General features: G+C 35.8%; 1 protein-coding gene across 1 annotated transcript; it reads left to right on the top strand.

Annotated features, from left to right (window-relative positions):
• The first annotated feature begins 30 nt into the window (after nucleotides 1–30).
• On the top strand, nucleotides 31–26,406 carry LOC120355533 (V-type proton ATPase subunit d-like). Its single transcript, XM_039444065.1, is given in 5 exon segments — nucleotides 31–183; nucleotides 7,152–7,346; nucleotides 16,376–16,406; nucleotides 16,409–16,562; nucleotides 26,136–26,406. Coding segments are annotated over 5 exon segments (804 nt in total).
• Nucleotides 26,407–26,608: the final 202 nt, after the last annotated feature.

The following is a 26,608-nucleotide window of genomic DNA, read 5'->3' as shown; positions in this document are numbered from 1 at the left end:
GAGGGAAATGGAGTCTTCTCTCACAGTGTAATGACTCGAGAGTCACGTGACCGGCGATCTAATGGAGTTTGGTCACCGCAAGCAGAGAACGGAGCGACGGCCTCCTCAATCGATGCCGCTGTGTCTTCACCTCTTGCAGCCGAATCAATGCTTCTAATTATTATTGTCGAGGTGAAGCCCCAAGTGCTCAAGTCCTCAAGACTTGAATTTCCTCAGAAGGAAATTGAGAAACGTGATTATATAATTGGCTTCGGAGAGTGATCGAGCTTGCCTAAGTGCCTGCAGAAACTATTCCTTGGTTCTCTCCTGCTTCTCAGAATATTCTACAAACTCCACTGTGCCTTGATATACCATGTAGATTATTATACAACAAAGTATGTTTCAAAATAAATTATGTTGAAATTCATCAGTCGTATTCATCAAAATTCATCAGTTTAATTTCATTAATTGAATACTGATTAGTCACATTTATGCTCGGTCATAGTACGTTCCTTCATACAATAAATCATGTATTCGAAATAAATTAAGTCAAAATTTATTAGTCATGTTGAACTCCATATGAATCAATTCTAAGTTCGTTCATGGTACATCAATTACGTTTCCATTGATTGTTATGAATACATAAATAGCCTATTTTTCTTGTTCATTAATGCATTTTGAACATTGAACAGCAATTTATAAGGAAACCCTCTTCAATATGAGGCGATTGATTTATATATTATTACTATTGTAAGTATTCCAGTTGTATCGAAAAAATTATGAATAATTTCCCCTGGAGAACACATTATTATTTTCTCTCTCATTTTATTTTCTCTAAATCAGGAATATGTTCGGATGATATATTATCTCTTTGAGCTTCTCTCAAGTCTCGTATTGTTATAAGGTGATTGGAATCATGAAGGAGATAATTATCTCTTTGAGCTTCTCTCAAGTCTCGTATTGTTATAAGGTGATTGGAATCATGAAGGAGATAATTATACCCATAGGCCTAAGTGTTGTCATCCTCAATCATTTGAGCCGAGTTTTAGTAGTTAAATTGAAATCAAATTTGGGAGAACATATTAGGTGGCTATCATTGATTGATAAATCGTTCAGGCTTATATCTAACAATCGAAAGCCTGAAGCTCATGTGGGCAGCATCGTCAACAAAAACTGTTTTGTTATTTTTTCATTAACCAATAATATCTATAGGTGATAGATACACTTTGGATGGGTACTGATGGGCGAAATCTATTGGCTTTTATTCTCCAATCATAAATGTTCGTTTTTATTCATGGATTTCATAGTGATCCTTTTTACGGTCAACCCGCTAATCTCAGTTGGCCAAATCTAGATGTGTTTACGTTTGTCCCAGTGTTAAGCACGCCTTTCCCTCCGAGTAAAAGCAAGCTGATGGAAGCCCAAACTTCAATTTTTCAAAAACGCCGCATTTTTTCAAGGATTAATGATTGGAAACAGCTGGCTGGTGTTTCGGAAAGCAATTTCGTCCATAGCTAATACCGGGCGCAGGACGATCGACCACTTTTTTATCGACACTTTTTATCGATTGAAATTAAAAAGCCTCGACAAATTACAGCGGCGACTAAGTGTCGCTCATAGCTAGCACGCATTCGCACTCTTATTTTTATTCTGTGGATAAATTGCAGCTACTATAGCAGTAGGGTGAATATTGATGAACAGTGCTCCAGCCAACAGGATAAATAGTCGAAATGGAAGATAAGACAGGTACATGCCGCTGGTTGAGGAAGTGAGTGAGAAAAATTACAGAGAACGACCGAGAGAGAGTGAGTAGTTCAAGGGTAGCTGTTAGAAAGAGGGGGTTATGAGTAGGGGCGGTTAGGAGGAGGGGGCGCTTTTAACCGGCCTGCACAGTCCTCATCCATCAACTTCAAATTATTAAGTGCCAAAGTAGAACTCTATCCATCACACTCACACGCGCACACACCTACTTCGGCCATCTCTCACCTACCTATAAGTCGGTGCCATCGAACAATCCTAACTAGGAGTTGTACTTTGAGTTGTACATACCTTGTTTTACATAGGATGATACATGAGTAGTCTATTTATATAGGACCTGATATATACTTTACTTGTTTTGGAAGATTTTCCCCAATTCAAGGTGCATTTTCGTTTGTGCGTAAACTTCCGCAGTCAACGGCGACAAGCATTGTTGACATTCATATTGTCCAAATTTCAAGTGTGCTAAAACAGCTGAGCAAATAACTTTTCATTATTTTTGTTTATTATTCAAGAATCACAACATTTTTAGTAGTTAAAAGTATAAAAAAGTACAAACTCAACCTTCCTCATTAAAACATAATTAATTGAACATAATCTTTTAGGTTATTTAGACAAATTGAAATCCACCCAATCTGAGATCCTCACCCTGTCGTGGTCGACGACGGCATTTACGCACAAACGAAAACCCAGCTTAAATTACGTTATTCATTGTAAAAGATCAAGAGACCATTGAATTTCCACATGCTATCAGACCAAAAATAAATTAGTTGAATTTTGAATCTTACAAAATGAATTATAAATGAAAAATGAACTTTTATTGGCTAAAATCTATTGAAATATGCAATAACATTTGTGTATAAATCATACGTAAATAGTTTATGTATATTCTATAAATTAATAACAAGTAGTAATGTTCCATAGTTATTTTAGAAATCTTGTATTATCTACCTCATTTCTATGAAGAGAAATGTAATTAATAGGATGAAGATAAATGTTGAAGAGTGAGATTAGAGAGGTACGATTGAAGAGATAGATGGAAGAATAAGATTAGAGAGTAAGAATAATGATCAGAGGTTAGATAGTAAGATCAGTGAGCTAAGATCAAAATAATTGTTGGGGAAGTGAGATTTACATTTAAGATTAGAATGGGAGAAGATTGATATTGTGCATGCATGTAAAAAGAATATTAGGGAAGACAAGTACTGTATCCACAATAGTATGATAAACCAGAGTGCAAGAGAGAACGAGGGCGTCCAAGAGAAGGATAGAGAGATGGAGTGCCTGAAGCATTTGAGTAAATGTGGAAGTGAAAGATAGATCATTGAGGTAGAATTAGAAAAGGAAGATAGAGCATTGAAAAAAAGGATTGTATTATGTAAACACCAATTATTCCCAGAAACAAAAGCGAGTATAATGTATTCAGCCATGAAGGATAGTCCATAAATGTGATGTGAGACATCGGGAACGCGACTAGGTGCCACCCCGACTACTTGACACCCCGTCAACCTGTCTCATTTTAAAACCGGTTTTGAGGGGACAGGTTGACGTGACCCGTCCCCGACCCCGGGGTGACTCTCTGACGCGAGGGTGCGAGGTGTCGGGTTGTCGTTTACGGTCATGACTAGGGTTATGACTAGTCTGAGAGATATCACTTTTAACACGGCTCTCACTCGAAGACAGAGAGCCCCGATACTCTTTCCTTCACTAATCACTCCCACTACCTAACAGCATTCGACATACTTTTGTGTCGATATCCAATTGTGCGCATCATGCTTACTCCTCTCCGACAAATTGTGGAAGGAGAAACTGGTTTCCCCTCTCCATCTTAAAGTAATATCTCTCGGACTACAGTTGGCACCTTCGGTCCAGTAGGTGACAAGTATCTGGGGTGACAACTTGACGGCAATGATATATTTTTACGAGGGTACAGGTTGTCGCCAATGGCCAAAATGACTATGTGTCAGGTAGTCGGGGTGACACCTAGACGGTGACCCGATACATCTATCGGGATGTAGATTCTAATGTCGAAAATTATTTTGAAATCTTAGCTCTGAATGGTCTGGACTCTTTGATTAATATAGATACTAGAGTAACAGATACCAGTTCTTCATGTATTGATCACATTCTGTTTAGAGGTAGGCCCTTATCGGATGTGCTAGCAGCAGTGATCGATGCGGGATTGACTGATCACAGAGCCGTCTGTGCTGCAATACCGTCGAAGAGAATCTGCGATATTCATGGTGTCACTAAGTCTTCCAAATTAGATTATGACATGCTAAATGGGCTACTTGGGATGGAGGACTGGATGTCTGTTTATAATGGTGTAGACGTAGATTCGGCTTACTCAGCTTTTCTGAATACTTTACAGACACACATACAGTCTTCCAGTATAAACATAGAAACAGTCAGGGCAGGCAACCACCGTTCTAGGGCACTCAAGCCTTGGATGACTGCTGGCTTAGTTCGGGCTATTGAAACTAGGGATAAATTATTTAAAATAATGAAAAGGGACCGAAACAATATATTAGCAGATAGAAATTTCAGGAAGTTCAAGGATAAAGTACATAAATGGATTAAGAAGGCAAAGGAGAAATACTATTCAGCCCTTTTTCATAATGCCAGGGGTGATAGCAAGAAACAATGGACAATTATCAATGAATAAGTAGGTAGGAAGAAAACTAAGAAATCCATAAATTTTGTTAGAGGAGGTGAACTTATAACGGATGAAAAGGAAGTAGCAGAGGAACTGAATAATTATTTTATAAATGTGGCAAAATCGGATTCATCCACTCCCAACCCGCCAATAGAGGCCAAGAATGTCTTCCTCAGGTCTTTCAATATTAAGCGTAGTCCAAGATCACTGTTCTGGATGCCTATCAGTGCAGATGAAGTGTTGCTACTTATTCGTAAATTATCCAGTAACAAATCTTCTGGTGCGGACACCTTCTCACCATTCTTGATAAAGAAAATAGCACCGAAAATATGTGAAATACTTTCATATATATTTAACAAAAGCCTGAATGAAGGAAAATTTCCATCCTACCTCAAAATGGCCAAAGTGATAGCTATTCCGAAGAAGGGGGATACAATTGATTGCAATCGCCCAATTTCTTTGCTATCTGTCTTCTCTAAGCTATTTGAAAAACTAGTAAAGCCTCGTCTTATAACTTTTCTCCATTCAACTGATTTTTTTGTCCCTAATCAATTTGGATTCAGAGAGGGATTGAGTACTGAGCTAGCCCTGCGCAAGTTTCTCTCTGAAGTCCATTCCAATATCAATAATAAAGATGTTTCAAGAGTCTCAGCACTGTTTCTGGACATTCGTAAGGCTTTTGAAACAATCGACCACAATATTCTGTTGGAGAAACTGGAGTTAGCCGGTGTTCGGGGTGTTGCGCTGAGCTGGTTTCAGTCATATCTCTCAGGCAGGAGTCAGTTTGTGTGTGTGGGTGGAACTAAAAGCTCGGTGAAACATGTCTGTGCTGGGGTTCCACAGGAATCTGTTTTAGGACCCATTCTATCTTGATATTTATAAACGATCTCTATCTTGGGCCTTTCTATGGAACCATAACTGCTTTTGCAGATGATACTGCCTTCAACTATGGTGCAGACTGCTTGAAAAATCTGCAGGTTCAAATGCAGTCTGATCTCAATCTGTTATCCCTGTGGTTTTTCTTTAATAAGCTGAAACTCAATGCTGACAAAACAACATACTTGAATATTCCAATTTATGGATCATTCACTTTCCATTTCCAACCTCGAACATTTCTTTCAATCCAGACCAGACCATTCTATCACAGCCATGAAAAAGCCATTAGTATTCGACTCGGCTTCTTGAAAAACAATTGATATTTTAATAGCGTACTCAATGTTCAAGAGGCAAAGCTATAGTGAGAGGAAGGCTATTCAAGTGGCGAATATAATTAAAACCATGTTTCATAAGCAGAGATTCTGTGGAGGATAGATGATACGATGACGATGACTCACTCACACCAGTCTCCAGGAATATTCACTTTCTCACTTCAGCATTGGTTAAACGGGGGAGCGTTGGTTCTATTTATGAGGAATTATGTTGGTTTCACTGTAGAAGGTGCCGTCCCTTACTAGCTTTTCAGAGGTGAATATCTTTTTCACAGCGACCACCTTTCAATGAAGAGAGAGAGAAAGGAAGAGAACTTTCTGCCTCCTTCTCTTCTTCAAGGAGAGAATGAAAAGTATATTAGAGGTAACGGCTGCAGATCTGAAACGATGGGAAAGAGTTCTGCAAAGCTTTACCCCTACCTTCACCAACACCCCCAACCACAAATAATTACCAGAGATGAAAAGTGAATTGCTCCCTTCTTCCAGCTCTTATTTACCCCTCCCACCACCGACGGTATACATTTCTGTGGTAGGATTCATTTTAAACTGTCAGCAATCCTACATTAATGCTTCCCATTGAATTAATGCTGACAGTTCAGATTGAGACAAAAAGAGTCGCTCTTTGTTGCCCTGCCATGATTGTCTCCTCCGCCTTTGAATTGAATTCCCTTATACACCACCACTCATTAGACATCCTTCATAATACTCTGTGTGCGGTAATAATATTATGCTTTCGCTCGAAAAAGACAGAACAGGTCGACTCAGTCTGTATTCCAGCTAACAGTCTTCCATAAATACTGAGATTTTGCTCCAAGTTTACTTTTCCCAAACTTACTTTCAAAGCAGATAAGCTGATCCACTACCCCCATTCTGTGCAGTTTGTGTTCCTCAAAACTTCACTGGCCTCTCCTAAACATTTGGTTTTTATTGAATTTTTGAACAATAAAAACAGGGGAGCTTTAGAGTTGATTCAATATGATAATCAAAACAAAATATGGATACCATGATGAAAAGAATGTTCTGTAGTCTTCTTGGATAGATTCAATGAGAAAAACTGCTATTATTCCTCCGTCTCCTCCTTTCTTCTCTATCTGTATTCCTACTCCTAATATTCGATTTCTAATATTTTTAAAATAAGACATGAGAGCTTCGAAGGGATCTCTATGCTGCTAAGCAAGCACTCTATCCACTAGACCACGGATCACTCTATCATAAAATATAAAATTTCATATTAGTGGGAAATGGAATAACCAATTTTACTTTTAAGATTTATTCTTAAAGACTCTGAGAAAGTGTATCAAAAGTTAATTTAACTATATATACCAGTTCATAGATACACGGATTCAAGAAATTGTTGCTAGTCAAAGTTGAAGTAGTGCTGGACCACAACTTGTAGTTCTCATTCTTTTGTTGTAACTTGTTCTGCTCAAAATATTTTTCGAGACAAGATTTGTATTATTTGTCTTTCAAAGAAACTCGCTTGCCAACTGTTTATTGCAATCATAAAATGAAAATTGATTGAATAATGGTAGAATAATGTCAATTTGTAGCACGAGAAGAACGAGCTGACCGTAGCTAGCTTGGACGCTCAGCTGCGTGATAAGCTGGCGGCAGAATTCAGCTACATGCGTCGGCAGTCTGTGAAGCCCCTCTCAGAGTTCCTCGACTTTGTGCGCTATGCCTACATGATCGACAACACCATTCTGCTAATGACAGGCACTCTCCATCAGCGACCTGTTGACGAGGTAACACAAATGAAATAGTATAAACTATAGAATGTTGTATGATATTATATTGCATGATAGAATTGACCCTATAAAATATCCTTCCCATTAACACACGACCGGGAGAGAGACTGATAGAGAGAGACTGATAAAAGAGAGACCAATAAAAAGAGACTAATAGAAGAGAGACATATGAAAGAGAGCTGAGGTATCAATCCAGTCTAATCAGATTGAAAGTTGATTTGATTTTATTTTATTGGCTCGTGGAAGACCCCGGCTACAGTATTTGAAACAAGTTACCAAAGATCTAGGTATCCAGAACTACAACCAACTGAAAATCAGCTCTGGACAGAAAACGATGAAAAACTGCCTACCAATCAAATGATTGAAGCTTAAGTAGAAGAAGAATTATTGACACCATTTGCGTTTAACATAATAATTTACAGATTGACACATTATATTATTATTATTATTATTATTATTATTATTATATATTATTATTATTATTATTATTATTATTATTATTATTATTATATTATTATTATTATTATTAGCGTAGGCTTTGAATGGTGGGGAGACCCAAGGGTAGTTCCACCTCGCCGTATATAGTCCAAAGTTCCCTAATGAAACCGGACACTAAGGATATAGTGAGCAAATACTTAAAATTTACACTTTTCACTTTGAAATAAAGTTCATTTTGATGTTAAAAGTCCAAAATATACAAAACCGAAACAAAGCACAAACCACCAAGCCAAATTTAGAAAATATTAAATTTAGACAATAAATTCAGGGTAGCGGAAGACTCTTTTTATACTATCTAACATACAGATACAAGTTCACGATGTATGTGCTTTCCAATACATTCCTTCATTTCATGATAAAAATATTATATGGATTCTAGTGAACGATTTCCATTTCATATTGACATATTTTTTCTATTGATCATAGCAATGTCGATTTCACGATTTCTGGGCTTTTCAATATGTATTCATTGATTGATCAGATGAGGAGCTTTGTCTCTAATCTTATCCCTTTCCAAGGATGAAGACTTCAAAAATAAGAAGTTTGAAGAGAATCCTCTTCACACTTTGGTGGTATGAAATTTCTTCATGGAATCGGGATAAACCAATGAGACTTCAATTCGAAATTTCGAAGGTATTGTGATAGATTATAGTCAAGTGGAATATCTCTTTTCTGTATAGGGCTACTTTTTATAGAAATAGGAAGAAAGATAAAAATCTCAATAGCCTACGTCTTGAAAATGGCATCAATGTCCGAAACATGTTGTGATTAAATATTCAAAAAGGGTACTGAGATTTTTATTTTTCTTTCTATTTCAAGTGGAATAATTTGCTATTATTGAAGATTCCTATTATTTTTCTGTTTGTAAAACTGATGAATGAGGCATCTATTTATTGTTATAGTATTCATATTTGATGAATCAAAAACTCACTCGCAGAACAACTAAATTGTTTCCATTCACGACTTTGCAGCACAATCCACAATTTATGTGATCTGGATATTTATCATCCAAGTACCCATTCAGCTTGTTAAGTTATTGTTTAGAATTAAAAATTGAATACTATAGAATTTAGAGCTAAGGTATACCGGAATCAGAATTTATGGACTTTATGAAAAAGTGACTTTTTACCCAAACAACACTGTGTGGTGTACGATAATGTATATTGCGAAAGTTCCCATATAACTCTCCACAGTTATCCTTTTTTGTGCTAGTATTATATCAACTGAGACCGCATCGTGGAGAGAGTGTGTGAGAGAGAGATAGAAGAGAGGAATAGAGTGAGAGAGCAGCATGCTTTTTCACCAAATTCACGTTAGGAAAGGCAGCAGGAACAATTGAGGGTAATGGAAATTTATAATCCACATAACTTTTCGACTTCGCATGGAGCTTTTTACAGTGGGCCAACGTTAAGTTCCGAGTCGACCAACATGATTGGATGACTCTGTTCTTTCGAATTCGGTGGAAATGCGTGCAAAAAGATAGGCATGAAGAAAAAAGGGTGACCATTACTCTCTAGCTGTTTTCTCGTCGTATACAAATGAGAGTTAAGCACTAAGCTTTGTTGAACAATGAGTTATGCCTTGTTCAACATGATGCCTGTCGCTTTATCAAAGTATTCTCGCTCTCTCTCTCTTAATATACATGCAGGCCATTAGTTTCAGTTTGATTCCGAGAATATTTTCGGATATATATCCTGTAGATGTGGAGTAGTAGATGGTTTCTATGTTATCTCCTCCCGGGAGCTTGTTGTGGATTGTGTCAAACAGATTATTTTGCAATTAAATGTGACTAAGCTTGTACCCTATCCTCAAATCAACAACACTTAGCAGCTCTCTAGTTGATGAGTTTCCCGCCAACTAATTCGATAGATCCAATCTGTTTGAGTGTAATACTGAGTAAGTTCATTCTTCAACTGAGGATGGTGAACACTTCTGTTCACGGTAAGTTCATTCTTCAACTGAGGGTGATAAACACATCATCTCCGGTCTTTGATGTGAAAAATGATAAGAATTATTATAGTAAAAGGCATATTGGTATACTGGTATACTACTAAGGGTTTAATTTCAAGCAAAAAAATTATTTGGTAGCTCACAGCTAATAATAAGCGTAGCTGTTCTGATGATGTTCTAATGAGGTCACTAATCTATTTGACATCTATGACAACTTGAGGGTTAAGTGTAAGAGAGGGCCGACTGCGCCCAAACTTCGCCCTCCTAAGTCAAAAATGGAGGCAGTCATTCTATTCTATTCTATCTATCTTGTGTACCAAGTGCTTTTCACTAATCTTAGCTGAGGAAAGAATAGATGTTCCGCTGCTTTCTCTTCTTTTTACTTCCCTTGCCCTATTACCATAGGTAAGGAAAGTATTGCTTTCCGAAAAAAAATTAAGGTACCCCAATTTCTAAATTTCTATACGTTCAAGGTCCTGAGTCCAAAAGTGGTTTTTGGGTATTGGTCTGTATGTGTGTGTGGTGTGTGGTGTGTGTGTGTGTGTGTGTGGTGTGTATGAGTGTATGTGCGTCTGTGTACACAATATCTCATCTCCAATAACGGAATTTCTTGAAATTTGGAACTTAGATCCTTTCGATATAAGGATCCGACACGAACAATTCGATCTATGCAATTCAAGATGGCGACTAAAATGGAGAAAATGTTGTAAAAAACAGGGTTTTTCGCGATTTTCTCGAAAACAGCTCCAACGATTTTGATTAAATACATGCCTGAAATAGTCATTAATGAGCTCTATCAACTACCACAAGTCCTATATCTGTAAAAATTTCAGGAGCTCCGCCCAATCTATGCAAAGTTTGATTTCAGATTCTCAATTATCAGGCTTCAGATACAATTTAAACAAAAAAAAATTATTGGAAAAGATTGAGCATGAAAATCTCTACAATTAATGTTCAGTAAGATTTTCACCTAAAATTGAAAATAAGCTCGAAATTCGAGAAATGTGATTATCCAATTGCAAACTGTTGGCAACTGTTGATTCTATCAAATGATTCACTATGAAGAGATAGCAGACCTCGTATGTCTCCAGCGTTATTGTCCTGTCACCAGCTGGCTCAGATCTTTGAATAGTAGACTTGAGATGCGCGTGAACACTAGCGACAGGTGATCAATTTTTATAACTGCAAGGAAAGTTGTGTGAGTGCGCCACACCAGATTTTATCTCTTCCCAAAAGCTGCAAATTTCTCCATCAATGGAAGTTACTGATTTATCAGGTCAATCAGATGCTTTATCAACAAAAAAAACAGACAGCATATGACATATCACATTGTGATTAAATTTTTTAGAATAATTTCTTTCACTCCTCTAGCATCCCAACAAGAAATAATTATTTATTGTGAAAGTAGCTTAGTTGACATTTCCACAAATATTTACTCTGAAATGATTGAAACAAATATTTTCATAGTGAAATTATTTACTGATGAATTCATTGATTACTAAATCGTATATCCATTGAAATTATTCTATTATTATTCATAATATTATTTCATGTTTGTCTGTAATTCTACATTTCAGCAGTACTTCCCCCCAACAGCTGTACCAAATCACAAATAAAAACAGGTAGCTCTGTTTGTAATTCAGTCTGATCTACCAAGACCATCAGTGAAAGTAATTCTCAAAAAGCAAGATGCTGGATGGTATGTTATTCAATATCAATGATGGCTATTTGGGAAGGAATTTGTCGTGGTTTCAAAGGCACAATTCTAAAGCAGAGTGATTATGCAACTCTGGTGCAGTGTGAAACTCTCGGCGACCTGAGGCTGCATCTGCAAGCAACCAGCTACCGGAGTCTGCTCTCGTCAACTGATGAAGGGGTATAGTTTCGACATTTTTTTTATTCTTCTAAGTTATGCTTGAGTGATAAGATACCTAGAACTGACTCTTCTACTCATAATAATATTGTAGATTCATGAGATAACTCATAAAATGAAAAAATATCGAACTTAGTTATAAGTTTATGATTCTAGAATAGCTGTTTTAAATACGGTAGTAAATGGCTTTTCGCGAGTGGTGTCACAATATCAAAAAGCATATCATAAAATATATAAAAACTTAATCCTTATTGATTCTATTAGATTGAACATAACTTATTATACATATGATGAACATATGTGTTTGTCAAGTTCCGATCAATCTAATAGAATCTATAAGATTGAATTATACACATTTTGTCGATAACTTTTGGTGTAAACCCAGGTGTAAAATCGTAAACCCAGCTTAACGATTCTCACAAAATTTGGAGCATAGTAGGTTTATGATATAACAATTTGATTGCACTAGGTCTCTTCCCTGGTAAAACTTTCTTAACGACATTAAAAGGATAATTCATCCTTGAAAAAACAGCTGAGATTTCCGTCTTTTTTGGATATGAAAATAAGTGAGCGAGTGCGTCTGTGGAAAATCAAAATATCTCATCCCCGAAATTCACAAGCTGACGTATAGCCAACTGTAAAATATAAACACGACCTAAACGATAAAGAAACCTTGAGAGTTTGAAAGGTGTAATTAATTATAATTAATCAAAAATAATAATCATATTCAGAATAGAAAAATATTTTTGTGATGTTTCCAAATTCATCAAATAGTTAAATTTCCATTTAATTCTTCAACACTAACTATTTTAAGCAGATGCACACAGCTGTTGGTTGGCCTTTGCATGTGTAGTATTTTGTTTATAAAGTGATGAGACACGTAACCAATTTCCATGAATTTTCAGTATATATAGTGTATGAATACATTCCTTTTTTGGATAGTAGAATTACAAGTGATTCTCAAGTTAAAACTCTATCATATAGTTGTGAATGTTGGGCTAAATTTTTACTCTAAAGAGTCCAAAATAGTAACTAGATGCACTTAGTGTAGAATAGTAAATGGTAAATTAACAAATATTGTAGCAAACATAGTATATCATTCTATGAACTATAAATCTATTATAATATCCTCTCTCGTTATAAAATTTGTACGGTATGTTTTTGTATTCCAGAGCGAAGCTCGGTCCCCCGATATTAGATAGATTGAAAGTTGATTTGATTTTATTTTATTGGCTCGTGAAGACCCCGGCTACAGTATTTGAAACAAGTTACCAAAGATCTAGGTATCCAGAACTACAACCAACTGAAAAGATCAGCTCTGGACAGAAAACGATGAAAAACTGCCTACCAATCAAATGATTGAAGCTAAAGTAGAAGAAGAATTTATTGACACCATTTGCGTTAAACATAATAATTTACAGATTGACACATTATTATTATTATTATTATTATTATTATTATTATTATTATTATTATTATTATTATTATTATTATTATTATTATTATTAGCGTATGGCTTTGAATGGTGGGGAGACCCAAGGGTAGTTCCACCTCGCCGTATATAGTCCAAAGTTCCCTAATGGGAAACCGGACACTAAGGATATAGTGAGCAAAATACTTTAAATTTACACTTTTCACTTTGAAATAAAGTTCATTTTGATGTTAAAAAGTCCAAAAATATACAAAACCGAAACAAAGCACAAAACCACCAAGCCAAATTTAGAAAATATTAAATTTAGACAATAAATTCAGGGTAGCGGAAGACTCTTTTTATACTATCTAACATACAGATACAAGTTCACGATGTATGTGCTTTCCAAATACATTCCTTCATTCATGATAAAAAATTATTATATGGATTCTAGTGAACGATTTCCATTTCATATTGACATATTTTTCTATTGATCATAGCAATGTCGATTTCACGATTTCTGGGCTTTTCAATATTGTATTCATAGATTGATTCAATGTTGAGACCGCTTCCAACTCGAGTGACTGTTCCAATTATTATTCCTGTATGTATCAATAATATATAATTCAATCGTACAAGAAAATCTCTTACTCACAAATAAAATTTGCTGGTACAAATACAAGACATCATTATAAGAATTATTTCAAAAATATTGTGAGAGTGGGGAAAAAATCTTGAAAGGGTGAAGGAAACATAATTTTGAGGAAAATGTTATTAGTAATGCTGCTATACTTGAGAGTTGTTGCAACGTTTCTAAGTGATAGTATAGCTAATAGACAAGTTGGAGAAGGAAATACTAGAAAAAAGATGATCAAAGATTCTCGTACAAGATCATAAAATCTCAATGAAATAGTCACAAAACCGAAACAAATCACAAAACCACCAAGTCAAATTTAGAAAATATTGAATTTATACAATAGATTGACACATTCACCTTCATTTCTGATGGATTTTATCTTATCTGGATCTCATCTTAGTGAGCCATTATGGGAAAAAGGTGTCTCCTACCCATGAGGCTTAGTATCTCTCATTGGCAATAGTTAAAAAATTTACATTTATCGAATTAATCTTGAAGAAGCTGCTTGGGGAGGTAACTTATCATGTGAATATACACCGTGTCCCACGAAGGGTTACACGTTTAATTTCATATTACGTGCCCATTCATGTACCGATTTTTTTTTTAATTTCACCCAGTTTACAAAGTAGGTTCTTATATATTCTGGGAAAATTTCAGCTTCCTAACCTTCGTAGAAACAAAATCACGGCATATTGAATACTTTAATGATTGGTAATATTTTAAATATGCCGCCATTTTATTTCTACAAAGGTTAGGGAGCTGAAATTTTCCCAGATTTTTTTAGAACCTACTTTGTAGACTGTGTGAAATTAAAAAAAGTTCGGTGCATGAATGGGCACGTAGTATAAATTAAACGTGGAAGCCTCTTCGTGGGACACGGTGTATTAAAACCCATAGTGAGGTCCAAATACAACAGAGCAAAGAGACAAAGAGATAGCGCTATCCACTTTATTGAATGATAGACAAGGATAGCACTACCATTGCTAATCAAACACTGTCATTATAACATGGACCTCACTATATGTCATATTGATTTATAGAAGACTTAAGATTTTGGTCTTCTCAACAGAATGACATGGGAATACAATAAAATTGAGAATATTAAGGGTTGTGAAATCAACTACTCAATCAGACCATAGAGATGGCTTCCCACTTATCAGAATCAATGTGAGAATATTATTTCTATAATGGAGTAACGATATTTCATATTCAAAAAAGATAGATTCATTAATTTATAAGGTGAACCAAATAGTAACGACCTATTATTGTAATTTTTGACCGAACGAAGTGGGTCTAAGATTCAAGTCGACGGTTGGCATTTCTCTTAATGTTTAAATATTTATATGTTTATATATTTATATGTTGCGCATTTACGGCGAAACGCGGAAATAGATTTTCATGAAATTTGACAGGTATGTTCCTTTTTAAATTGCGCGTCTACGTATATTCAAGGTTTTTGGAAATTTTGCATTTCAGGATAATATAAAAGGAAAAAGGAGCCTCCTTCATACGCCAATATTGGAGTGAAAATCAGATTATAGAATTATTCATCATAAATCAGCTGGCAAGTAATTACACAGATGTGTGGAGAAGCCAGTCTATTACTGTATTTGTATAAGGTCTATAGTTTCAATCAGAGGTATACATCTTTAAGCTGGGTTTACACCAAAGCTATTAACAAAATGGTTATAACTTAATCCTTATAGATTCTATTAGATTGAACGGAAGTTGACAAACACATATGTTCATCATGTGTATGATAAGTTATGTTCAATCGAATATAATCTAAAAGGATTAAGTTAACATTTTTTAATAAATTTGGTCTAATCGCAGCTTTAAGGTCTTTGGTTTCAATATTTTGTTTTGCAGTCATGGTATTAATATGCGTGCCCATCAGTATCAATATTCTCACATTCGAAAAAACTAATTTAATAGGTGAATAAAAATAAACAAATGAACTAAATAATGCTGGAAAAATTATAATATTTTTGATTCTAAAAAAGTAATTTTCATCAGATAGAAAGATCATTACGGAACTGGATGAATTATATCATATGGAATACAAATTCAAACGTGAACTGAGTTTGTTAACATTTAAAACAGATGACATCTGGTACTTGTGGATGAGAATACTGCGTGAGGTCTACTGCTCACAGAACTACTAGTATGATTGTTATTGTAAGGTTCATACCTCTTCCAGGCTGAGTGGCAATAGTCCCAACACAATTCCTGGCCCTCACCAATAAACGAAAACACAATATAAATTGTTTAGTGCACAAAAACATAATACAATAGGCTCAATCACTGGACTAATACAATATGAAAACAAGTAGTAAAGAAACTTTTAAAATATGATTCTATAAAGTGGTTGGCTGGCCGCTACGTCTTCTTATAAAATGAGTGCTGCTATCCAGAGATTGTCAGTTTGGTGTGAGGCTAAGCATTCCTGAACGGCTATTAGGAGCTACCGGGTGCGATTGCCGGGCTGGTAAATACTTTTTGAATATTAGCTCTCATCGAATTTTCATCTAGCTGTTTAAACCCTATTGTAGCAGAGGTCTTTTGAGATGATTTACAGCATTAAATTTGGATATTCGTTTTATAATAATTATATATTATTCAATCTTATTTGATAGAAAAAAATGTTTTGAGTACAGGTGGCAGCCCGTTGTCACCCGCTCGGCCGCTTCCAGCAATGGAGGCAGTACACGTGGCGTTGACTCCTCGCGAGCTCTACAACGCGGTGATTGTGGACACGCCCCTCGCACCCTTCTTCCTCGACTGCATCAATGAGCACAGTCTCAACGAGGTCAATGTCGAACTTATACGCAACATGCTCTACAAGTACGTGACAAAAATTGTGTATCTTGTTGTTGTTTTGGTACGAATTTTGGAAATAACAAGTTTTTATTATTATTAATTGTTTTATTAACCTTCCGGTAGTCGCGCCCTACTCAATCACACGAGCAGTCGCGTGTTGTATTTTGTACAGCATCCAATTTTCCAAGTGTTATGTTCAAATTCAAATTCATTTATTTGTCATAAAATAATACAGATTGATAAAATAAATATTCTAACTTACAAAATGGCACTACCGGCAAAGAAAACTTGTGCGCCGGCAGTGAGTTCGAACAACTAGGTACAGAAACCTGTCAATAGAAAGAAAAAGAGCTTATTCAACCACTAGAATAACTAAAATTATGGAACCAGGTCACATCTCAATACTTACAAACGATAAGACAAAGTAACAAAATCACAAGCATGCAAAACTCAAAAAGACCCTCCAGGAAGCCATGACAATAATATCTTTTAAATTTATAACATAAGAATGAAAACTAATAATGGATAAAGATATTTAAAAATAAACATTTATCCTAATCCCATCCATTTAAGATTCATTATGGATTTGTAATTCTATTAATAATGAAATCAGTTGGGACTTTATTTATAAACAAGTAACACTGATATTCAAACTGACGTCTACATACCTTAAGCTGGTAAAGTCAATATCAAATTGTAATGGATTGGAGGGACCAAATTATATGGATTATTCCTTAAGTTGAATGTATCACTATTTTATTAATGAATAATAGATTCTTTTAACATATGTTTGCCTCACTGTAAGCACCTGGAAATCTTGAAAAAGAACTACTAGGGTACAATCTTGGCCTGTAAAATGCAGCTCTGATAAGGTGTTTCTATAATGTGAATAAAATTTGTTCATATGGATATCATAAGCAGCCCCCCATATCTCAATTCCATATTGGAAAAGTGATTGCGCATAAGCATATAAATCTTTCTCATTATTACCATATCAGCTTTTTATTTAGTTTATGAAACTTATAATTAGATATTTTAGCCGTCTGCACATTATTCAATATGAGTATCCCATTTTATATGATCATCCATCATTATACTCAAATTTTAAGGATTTCACCTTTTCAATAGAAGGGCAATCACAATACACGTGATTTAACAAAGCGTGAGAATGCATTTGTAAAGACAAGGTTTGTACTGGTTGACCTATTTCAGTAGGAGAAAAAGTCATAAATTTAGTCCTCTTCAGGTTGATGGTGAGTACATGTCTATCAAACCATGATTTTACAATTCTCAAGCCCTCATTTGCATTGTTATATACATCCCCCCATGACACACCAGAAAAAACAAGAGCTGTGTCATCAGCAAATGAAATTACTCTGCAGTTAGGTATTTTCAGATTCAAAAGGTCATTAACATTTTTTTTTATTACTTCCATTAAAACTAGTCACTAGGACTAACCATTAATTTTGTTCTCTTATTTCATATCCTAAAATATTAATTTTTATTGCTGAAGTCTTCCAGTGAAGCCTACAGTTCTAATCTATAATTCTTCTACTTTGAATTCTTTCGCTACACATTTATTTAATTTATACTTTTTTCACTTCACTAGCACTACCCAACTCGAAGGGCTTTGTTCTCTTCACCTCCTTGTGAGTTCAGTGCTGTCTAGGAGTTGGATGACTTCGGTGTTGTCGTGTTGATGAAGACGTGACTCATGATGGGCTGCCAATCGTCTTATTTCACTGGTCACATAGGGGATGTGTAGATCTCGGTGCAAATCGCTGTTCCTTATGTACCAGGGCGCATTCACCATGTTCCGCAGTACTTTGTTTTGGAATGTTTGAATGTTCTAGAGCAGCCCCAAAGCTGAATTCCATACGTCCAGACAGTTTTAGAATTTGTTTATAATCAATATTTTGTTGTCCAATGAGAGTTGTGATTGTCTGCCCAACAGCCATAGATTTACTGTATTTGAGTCCCAGCTCACTCCTTTTCATCTTGATATGCTCTTTCCATTTCAACTTGGCGTCAAGAGTCATTCCAAGGTATTTTGCTGTGTTGCTGTGTGGTACTACATTCCCATTTAGATTTATACGAATCAGATCATTGATATTTTTGTTTGTGAAGTTGATATGAATGGACTTCATCTCATTCAATCGGATTCTCCATTTCTTTGTCCAGTCACTGAATTTGTTGCTAGCATTCTGTAGTTTTGTGGCTGCTTCTTGTACTGTTTCCCCTTCTGCCAGTATTGCAGTATCATCAGCAAAAGTAGCAATTGTCACTGCATCCAATTGCAGTGTACAGCACATAAAGAACTGGTCCAAGAACACTACCTTGTGGAACTCCAGCCCTTATTTCCTTTAATTCAGAGACGTCATCACCTGTTTTACTCTGAACAATCTGTTAGTGATGTATGATTTTAAAAGTTTTACAAGTGGAGTGGAAAGAATTTTATGGAGTTTATTGATCAGTCCTTCATGCCACACTTTGTCAAATGCCTGTGCCACATCAAGGAAGATTGCTGAGCATATACATTTTTTCTCTAATGAATTCTCTATTACATTAGTGATTTTATGTACTTGGTCCAGGGTTGAGTGCTTCTACCTGAAACCAAATTGATGGGCTGGTATCAGATTCCTGCTACTTATGATGGGAGCCAATCTCTTCATTAGGAATTTCTCAAAAAGCTTTGAAATTACAGGTAGAAGAGATATTGGGCGGTACGATTTTGCTTCTTGAGGACATTTCCCAGGCTTTTGCAGCATAATGACTTCTGCCACCTTCCAAATTGAAGGAAAATGCTGTAAACGGAGTGATGCATTGAATAAATATGTTAGCATGATAATACCTTTCCTTGGAAGTTCTTCAGATTTCACCTGTAATCAGATCAAACCCAGGTGCTTTTTTGGTATTCAGATTATTTTTTATTTCTTCTTGAACCTCATTCATAGAAACTAGATCAATCTCTGTATCTAAATCATCTATTATATCTTCTTCAGGATCAATTGAGATTGAATGTTGTTTGGCTGAAAGATTTCTTCTAGATGATTAGCAAATATATCTGTCTTTCCTCTGTTATTTCTTGCCCAAGTACCATCTGGTTTTCCTGATGGAGGGGATTGTGATAGGTCGCTTAATTCTTTTTGTTGCTTTCCATAATGAATAGTCTGTACTGGCATCAGCTGTCAATTTTGAAGGTAGTTTATTGACTCCTCAGTTAGTTTCCTTATCTCTCTTCTCAATTGTTGTTTTTTGTTATTCAATATATTTTTGTCAGCAGGATCACGAGTTTGTTGCCATCTTCTTCTTGCCCTTCGTTTCTCTAAAAAAGTTGTCGAATCTCCAGTGGGTAATTGCATCATTTGTTTTCCTGGTGTATTGTCTAGTGTTTTTCCAGGCTGATTTCTGGATTTGCCACATGAATTTTCTGCGGCTTCATCTAACTGCTCACTGTTCTAAGTGGAATATTCAAGTTGATTTCATTGTCCAAATCCACTTTGAAAGCTTCCCAGTCTGTTGTTCTGTTGACTAACATTGGTCTGTCTTCTTTCTTTATTATTCGTTCACTGAGTGTGAGAATTACAGCTGAATGATCAGAATCCAGGTCAAAGCTCTCTTCAATGTCAATAAAATTACTGGATATTCTCTTTGTTATGAAGAAATCTAGAAGATCTGGAGTTCTATTCAAATCTGTTGGCCAATAAGTAGGTGTCCCTGTTGGATGGAATTCGCAGCCCAGCTCCTGGATAGCCTCTCTGAGTTCTTTTCTTTGGTAGTTGTGAGTCTTGAACCCCAATCCTTATGCTTGGCATTAAAATCTCCACCCATATGAATCTCTCCAAGCTGTGAAGAATACTGGTGTAATCATTTTTCTTTAATTGTAACGTGGTGGGAAATATGCAGCTCCAACGTATTTTCTGGTTGATAGACTCTATTCCAACTACAGTTAGCTGTATTTCATTACTTTGAATACTGGAGTCTTCATAGTGTTTAATACTCTCCTTCACTATTACAGCACTTTCACCTCTTGCTTGATTTTGAGGATGAATAGTTTCGTAAACATTATATCCATATATCCATTATAACCTTTTCAATAGAAGGGCAATCACAATACACATGATTTAACAAAGCGTGAGAATGCATTTGTAAAGACAAGGTTTGTACTGGTTGACCTATTCCAGTAAGAGAAAAAGTCATAAATTTAGTCTTCTTCAGGTTCATGGTGAGTACATGTCTATCAAACCATGATTTTACAATTCTCAAGCCCTCATTTGCATTGTTATATACATCCCCCCATGACACACCAGAAAAACAAGAGCCATGTCATCAGCAAATGAAATTACTCTGCAGTTAGGTATTTTCAGATTCAAAAGGTCATTAACATAAATCATAAAGAGCAATGGTAAAAGGACTCTGCCTTGAGGAAGACCAAATTCAGAAAGATTTTTCAAACTTGTTTTACCATTAATAATTAATTGTCAAATATTGAGAGCGATCCGTTAGATAACTCGCAAACAGATCGTTTGCTATGCCCCTAACTCCACAATTATGTAATTTTTGCAATAGTATTCTGTGTGGTATGGAATCAAACGCCTTTGCAAGGTCTAAAAAAACTGATAGTGTTTTATGCTATGTACTCTGTTTATTGTCAAAACATATTCATTAATTGTATAATTACTTTTTCCATCTTCTTGGATCATTCTACGCTTATGAATATTTGGACGATTACCATTTCATAGCCCAATAAGGTACATCAAGCAAAGCTATCAATTCTGTGTTATTGGTTCGTTTACAGTCCCCGTATACAGTCTTTCCCTATCTTATGCACAGTGCGACTTATGCACTGTCGCGACTAAATGGCACCTAAAGAGTCTAAAGACTGAACCATGGCTCGGTTGATACTGCAACTCAGTGGAGTGATGGGGTAAAGTTTTGGAATGCATAGGTGACTCATTCACTGACACTACCCCATTCAATAGTTTTGTGCAGCAATAAAACTGACACTGTTGTAATTTTTACAACAGCGCGACTGCCGGAAGGTTAAGGACTCGAACCGAAGTTTAACAGAAAAGATATATAGATGGATAGATCATAGATAGATATGCTGCCTTTATTTTAACTAGATAACGAAGTTAGGATTAGAACAGTTTAATACAAAGGTGAATGTTGGGTCCACAAACTTCTATGTTGCCCAAATTTTAAGTTGGCAAAAGGCCAAATGAAATTCTTGGTTAAACTGTCTTTAGTGAATTATTATAAGTGCAGTTTTAGCTTTGTTACGTTGTGTCAGGAACGATTTTTGACAAGGATGATCGCGTTTTTAGTTTACAGACTTATGTTGTATTGTTTGTGAATCTTAAGAATTATGGGAGAGATAATGTGGCATGTGGACAATGTTGCAACATCCGTTACTAGCAAATAACCAATTGGGACACGCTTTGTGACACTTTTGTACTGTGTTTACCCCCTCCTGTTTGGTTAACAACTCAAAATTATCTAATGCAGAGTATTCTGCCAATAGGTAACATCACTCGCTGGATGAATACACATTAATTTGGAGGTGCAACGTGCAATCAATAATATTTCACATTGCAGCATACAATTTTCTACTCGCACAAATATATATTTACCACTCACGAGCCATCAAATCATATTTCTAGCTTTATAAACGCTTATGATGCAGTAATCAGTGAACCGCAAGTTGTTCTCCATTTTCCAAATAATGTATTCGAGAACACTCAAAAAATTCTAAAAATAATTTGACAATCCTTCTATTGAAACTTATGACCCAGTTGCTGCTATCTATCGGCTGAGTTTAGAATCACTTACATTACAACTGTCGATCAATCAGGAGAGAGTAGTAACTACTCGCTAACTGCAGAAAGGAAGCATGTCCAACAGAAAGCATTGTAATGGCGACGTTTTGAATATATCGTTTACTGCAGGTTTAGGTTTAGGTTCTATCAAGTATTTTGTCTCTCCTGTAAAATTGTGAAAACTGGACATGTTGCCTTTCTGCGGTTAGCGATTCAGTTAGAGTTGCTGCCGTCTATTGGTGGGATTTTAACAAGCTTCTGCCCAATCAGGAGAGATAGTCGAGTGTGAATTATTTATTCAACAAGTGCTGCAACCTATTGGCAGGATTCAAAAATGCACGCTTCTCAAACTGTTTATTAGATAAATAGAATAAAACAATCTTCCAATGTATAATTTTGTCTGGTAGAGAGTAGTCATCCAAAAAGTACTTCCGGCTCTATACTTTTCAATGATTAAATCTTCTTTGTTTCGTTTCAATCATAATTATTTATGAGAGTGCCAATCATAATTAATGAGAGTGCATTCTTCATTATCAGGTGACAAACTGTTCCATTCTCAGAATCGAATCCCCTACTGGTACCAATGATTAGTTGTGGAAGCATTAAATTATGCCTAGTAATATGATAACCTAGAATCGATACATATATCGAGAAAGGATAGAAGAGAATTGCTATTTTCACTTGGAACTATTTTTAATGAACAAGAATAGATGGTTTAGTTATTTGTGCAACTAGTGCGCAAAGTGACAGTTTGCTGCACCGAAAGAAACGTTTACCCCCGAGCCGTAGGCGAGGGCGGAATGGTTTCTTGAGTGCAGCAGAGGAACTTTGCGCACGTATTTCACATTAAGTTTTTCCTACAGTTACCATTGAATATGAAAAGTGGGTAATTATGGGTAAAATTGCCTGAAATCCATCAAATAACTTAGTAGTGTTTGAATGGCGAGGCGGCTGTGTGGTGTGTGCTGTGGTGGCACTGTGCTGTTGCTGTCCTCGTTATAATATATAATAGTAATAATTAGCGCGTTGTGCTTCGTTGCACCTCTGCTCACTATAGAAGCCAAGTCACTGTTACCAACTTCATTTTGATTTTGCTGCACTGTTGCTCCATATAACCTACTAAGTATTTTGCGTTGCCATGTTGCAAATTTGGAGTGCAGAAAAATTTTTCCCGCACTAGAGCGGAAAAGTGATTCTTTGCGTTCTGTAATCAGTGCAGCAATGGCCACTTTTCAACGTAACTGTAGGAAATAGTATATTTCGCACCTAGAGCAGAAAATGAGATTTTTCCAGCTCGAAATCGGTTTTCAAGTCCGAGGCCGTAGGCCGAGGACTAGAAAATTGAGAGCTGGAAAAACATTTTTGCCCGTGGTGCGAACGATATTTTTCGCCACACTACAGGTATTGCTGACAAAATAAATAAAGAATACAAAATAAAGAATACTCGTTAAGCTATCGTACCTATCTCTTGATTTAGTGGTAGAAGATTTGCAGTCAGGATTTCAGATTCTTTTAAAATTTCACTTGGAATACCACAGTCATCTTCAAGGCATTTTGAAAATTCGGAATGCACTAATCAACAATAAATAATTGAATAAAACTGGTTGCGAAGCGAATTAGTTTGATTCGAACTGGAACTAAAATCATGGCGACTTCAGCTTATTATGAAAGTGGACACTCGCCCGATCTAGCGGATGACTTATTAATAATAATAGCGCGTTGTTTCCAGCCATAAGCGGCCGGAAAGAGACAACTTTCTGGCCTAGACCGGAAAAAGAAACCTTTTCTGACGTCGTCTGCAAACAAGGTCTTTCAGATCTACGTAGGGACTGGAAACAGCTGCTTTCTGTGCAGTGTGGCGAAAAACAAATTTCTGGTTTGTCTCATCAAAATTGAACTGTCATAATCTGAGTGGTTACATTATTCACTCATAATAGCGGATTTAAGCATACTCCTATAACTAGGTCCTGGAAGTGCTAAACTGTGCTGTTTCTGCTAATAGCATTTATCACGATAACACATTGCAGTTAATATCTGAGTGAGTGCTACACCTACTCAACGGTTAGTGCCTTTCATAGTCCCAGGTTGAATCAATAGCAGGGGGTTACATTGTCTCTCCAATATGAGACCAATAATAATTTCAATCATTAATTAAACTGACTCTCCATTCTTGTTATTTCTAATACACTAACTGCTTTACAATTTATATCATTCTATGAAATTATGAACATCTCAAATGGGATACTAGATCCAAATGGTCTAATAATTAGTGATATCGTGTAACCTGGTTGACTCAGGTCTGGTATCACAGTTTTCAGGACGCACATAGTCAATTCCAGGGTCTCTGACATGACCTCACGACTGTTTTGTGTGGCCAAATTCGAATCTACACGGAGTTGATTTTTTACTAAAGATCATGATGTAATCCTTTGTATATTAAATGGATTTTCATAGAAAATTAGTCTCATTAATTGACTTTTCAACTCAGAATACAATCCATGATGAACGTAATAGGTGGCGTTACATTGTGAGTAGATAAATCAACAGGAATATTGTGAGTGGTGAAAATTAAAAAAAACAAGGAAAATATAACTTTTCAATCTTTTGATCTAAACTGAACTTCGATTATTATAATTTATGAAAATGAATAAGGAAAAAATTATCCTTCTTGAGGGCCCGTATTTGGAGAGATTTGTCATGTTGATTGATAAAAAAAGATAAGAAAGAAATTGAAAGAATTATTTCTGTATAAACGGAGATACATCAACTGTCCATTTAAACCAGAATGAATCGCATTATAATAATCACGACCTTCATAATAATCGTAGATTAGCGTTTAAAGTAGATTGTGTTTATGACCCTAAAGCAGGGTTTACACCGGGGTGATTTTTCCCAGGCAATTTCTACCTGGCGATATCAACGCACAGACAAATACTTGAAATGTGAATGAAGGCGATAGAAATGGCATTGGTCTACGATGTCAATACGAAGACAATTTTTCTTTTCAGGGCATATTCGGAGAGTTTCAAACATAAAAATTGTATTATTTTATGATGTCAATAAGAAGACAATTCTCTTTTTCAGGGCGTATTTGGAGAGTTTCGACCATAGTAATGGTATTAGTACATAGGTACTAAAATAATAAACCTCATTCCAAATCACTTTCTCATGGACAATAAGATCAGCGGAAAAATTAAACTGGATATAAAAAACTGGGCATACAGTAATTTCTTCTTTCCATTTAGATAATATATGACTCGAGATTTCTGCTCGTTTTTTCATTAGTTTTCTTTTTTCAGTGGACTCGCTTACCTTTATTTTGAGTACCTATTCCTCTGTTTTCTTCCTTCCCCCCATTTCTCCCTTCCTTTTTTTTCCTCATTACTTCTCTTCTCTTCTTGCCTGCCTATTCATGGGAAACCATAGTTGGCTAGGTACCTTCCTCTCTTTTTTTCTCTTCTCCAACACACCCAAACACTAAGCCCATTGTTTTTTTATATTTGTAAATTTATTGTGTTTTTATTGTTTCGTAAATCTTTGTAATTTTGTTTGTCTTGTTTTGTGTGTTTTTAATAAATTGAATTGAATTGAATATTTTATGATGTCAATACAAAGACAATTTTTCTCTTTCAGGGAATATTTGGAGAGTTCAACCATGTAAGTGGTATTATTTTATGATGTCAATACGAAGACAATCTATCTTTTTCAGGGCATATTTGGAGAGTTTAAACAATTAAAATTTTATGATGCCAATAAGAAGACAATTTATCTTTTTCAGGGCATATTTGGAGAGCTTCGACAAGTTCTGCAAGAATCTGGGTGGCATCACAGCTGAGACGATGTCTGAGATACTAGCGTTCGAGTGTGACAGACGTGCCTTCATGATCACCATCAACTCGTTCCGCACCGAACTGACCAAGAGTGAGCGCGCCAGTCTGTTCCCACGCTGCGGCCTGCTGCATCCCACCGGACTGGCTGCTCTGGCTGCGGCTGACAACTATGAACAGGTGACCTTCATCAGAAGTTTAAGATTTGTCATGTTGATTTAGCCTATAAAAGATAAGAAATAAATTAAAAGTATTTTCAAGCATTGCGGATGTTGATTTTCATACAACATTGTAATATCTTCAAAGATTAAAGATGAGTCATGTTGATTTCTGAATCATCATATATGTTCATGACACTATAGGACTAACTCTCAACTTATACTACTCTTACTTTGATAGTATTATAACTATTTGAATACTTTTT

The sequence above is a fragment of the Nilaparvata lugens genome, chromosome 1, assembly GCF_014356525.2.
Source record: "Nilaparvata lugens isolate BPH chromosome 1, ASM1435652v1, whole genome shotgun sequence".
Classification (NCBI taxonomy): domain Eukaryota; kingdom Metazoa; phylum Arthropoda; class Insecta; order Hemiptera; family Delphacidae; genus Nilaparvata; species Nilaparvata lugens.
Note: the sequence above shows the minus strand (reverse complement) of the source record. Positions and strands in the feature narration are given on the sequence as shown.